This window comes from Papaver somniferum, chromosome 7 (assembly GCF_003573695.1).
Source record: "Papaver somniferum cultivar HN1 chromosome 7, ASM357369v1, whole genome shotgun sequence".
In the NCBI taxonomy this organism is placed as follows: domain Eukaryota; kingdom Viridiplantae; phylum Streptophyta; class Magnoliopsida; order Ranunculales; family Papaveraceae; genus Papaver; species Papaver somniferum.
Window position 1 is genome coordinate 36,600,638 of NC_039364.1, and position 2,785 is coordinate 36,603,422.

Sequence of the window (2,785 nt, forward strand, 5' to 3'; positions counted from 1 at the left end):
CTCCGTGTACCACGGTCTTAAATTCTTCTTCATCCACGTTATAACAAGTAGGTTAACATAATTTTTGATAGAATTACGAAAAGAATATAGACCACTGAAATATTCTACAGCTGTTAGGAAACAGAATTCCCGGATCCTACGAGAATAAAGATTCTTTCTCTGACTTTCTTATATAAATAGACAACAAAGCAGAAAGCCCGTGAAAGCAGAGTTTCTCATCAAAATCAAAGAGAAGAAAATAAAAGTTTCTTCTTCTTCTTTGATATTTGCTGAGAAACCCTAGTTTTGTTTAGGAATGGCATCACCAGACTGGTTAAACAAAGGAGACAATGCATGGCAATTAACATCAGCAACTCTCGTTGGTTTACAAAGTGTACCAGGTTTAGTGATTCTTTATGGAAGTATTGTTAAGAAAAAATGGGCTGTTAATTCAGCTTTCATGGCTTTTTATGCCTTTTCTGCTGTTTTAATATGTTGGGTTACATGGGCATATAAGATGTCATTTGGTGAACAGCTTTTACCATTCTTAGGTAAACCTGGTCCATCATTGGATCAGAAGTTTTTGATCAATCAAGCAACATTACCAGCAACAACTCAGTATTATCATAACGGTACTGTTGAAACAGCCGGTATTGCACCAAACTATCCAATGGGATCGCTTGTTATTTATCAGTTTGTTTTTGCAGCTATAACATTGGTTTTATTGGCTGGTTCTTTGTTGGGTAGAATGAATTTCAAAGCTTGGATGGTTTTCGTTCCCCTTTGGTTAACCTTTTCATATACTATTGGTGCTTTTAGTATTTGGGGTGGTGGTTTTTTGTTTCATTGGGGTGTTATGGATTATGCTGGTGGTTACGTTATTCATCTCTCTTCTGGTGTTGCTGGTTTAACTGCTGCTTATTGGGTAATTAGTTTCTCTCCCTCTCTTTGCTTTTTGTTATGTTTAAACCTAAGAATTTTTTTGCAAAGATTATAGAAGACACGCTATTTGCTCATATAAGCGCATTGCATTGTTGACCTTACACTTCTTTTAGTGATTTGCATTCCACTCCCGCAGACTTTTGCGCACACCCTATCACGGTTTTACTTATTTTTGTTTTGGTAATTTTGTAGGTGGGTCCGAGATTGAAGAAAGACAGAGAGAGTTTCCCACCAAACAATGTGTTGATGACATTGACTGGAGCAGGATTACTTTGGATGGGATGGGCAGGTTTCAATGGTGGTGCTCCATATGCTTCTAATGTACTGTCATCCATGGCTATATTGAACACAAACATTTGTGCAACAACAAGTATCCTTATATGGACATGTTTGGATGTCATCTTCTTTAAGAAACCTTCAGTTATTGGTGCTGTACAGGGAATGATCACTGGTCTTGTGTGCATTACTCCTGGTGCAGGTAAACATCCGTCTCTGCAATCCAATCTTATAACCATAAGTTGTTATTTATTTTTCCACTTCTATGTTGATTGGTATATTCGTTTCTTTGTCCACCGTTAAGTTATTAGACAGCAATGAGTCAATAACAATAACATGGCAGTTTTTGTACCGACTTTTAGAACTCTTCGGCAACTGTTGGCATAACTACATTACAGTTTCATCCGTTACCTTAATTTATAAGTAGCTAGTTTTGAAATTTGCTTAGTCTTGATTGAATCAATTCTTTGTATGGTCCAATTTATTTCAGGTCTAGTTCAAGGATGGGCAGCTATAGTAATGGGGGTTCTCTCAGGCAGCATTCCATGGTTCACCATGATGGTAGTCCACAAAAGATGTAGCTTACTTCAAAAAATCGACGATACCCTTGGTGTCTTCCATACTCATGCCGTAGCTGGTATTCTTGGAGGTGTTTTGACCGGCTTGTTTGCAGAGCCTGAATTATCTGCTCTTTTCTTACCCGTCACAAACTCTAGGGGTGCAATTTATGGAGGATCAGGTGGCATGCAACTCGTTAAGCAGCTTGCTGGGGCTGGTTTTATCGTTGTTTTGAACGTCATTGTTACGACAATTATATGCTTATTAATTAGGTTAGTTATCCCACTAATAATGCCCGAGGAACAATTGTTGGTTGGAGACGATGCTGCACATGGTGAAGAAGCTTATGCATTGTGGGGTGATGGCGAAACGTATGATGAATCTAAACATGGATGGTATTCTGATGATACTACTCATCACAGGAAGGGTGCCAATACAGGTGTTATTGGCCAGCTTAATGTCTAGATAGGTTACATATTAGAATTTAATGATCAGCCTACAAGTGTTAATATTAAGAAGGGTTTGGTGATAGCGCATTCCTGGTCATAGTTATTTGCTTTTACTTTTATTTGCTTAGAGTTTGATGATCAGCGTGCAAGTGTGAATATTAAGAAGGGTTTGGTGATAGCGCATTCCTGGTCGTAGTTATCTGCTTTTATTTTTATGTACATAAATTTTATGAGTGCAGAAATATTGATGGTTAATATATATGGTTTAAGGGTATTGCGATCTTGAGACCTCTGGACAATATGTGAATTCTTTTTACTTCTAAATTTGATTATTGTTCCCTGGTTTTGGTTACGAAAGAGTAGGAGTCAATTATGGTATTGTCCTGTTGGGCAACAATTTAAAGAATCTTAAAATTAGAGGGTAAAGAATCTTAAAATTAAATACCCTCTAATAAAGATCTAACCATTGGCACGCACACATGGCTGCCCAATTATGTGCAACATCTCCCATATGACCAAGCCAATAGTATGAGCATCTCAAGCCAAAGAGTAATTGAATGTGCCTGATGTAGTTAGTGCTT

General features: G+C 37.6%; 1 protein-coding gene across 1 annotated transcript; it reads left to right on the plus strand.

Moving 5' to 3' along the window:
- The first annotated feature begins 201 nt into the window (after window positions 1-201).
- Window positions 202-2,490, plus strand: LOC113296989 (ammonium transporter 3 member 1-like). Its single transcript, XM_026545362.1, has 3 exons — window positions 202-904; window positions 1,114-1,399; window positions 1,688-2,490. The coding sequence occupies exons 1-3, from the start codon at window positions 296-298 to the stop codon at window positions 2,218-2,220; spliced, it is 1,428 nt and encodes a 475-aa protein (XP_026401147.1). The 5' UTR covers window positions 202-295; the 3' UTR covers window positions 2,221-2,490.
- The last annotated feature ends 295 nt before the right edge of the window (window positions 2,491-2,785 follow it).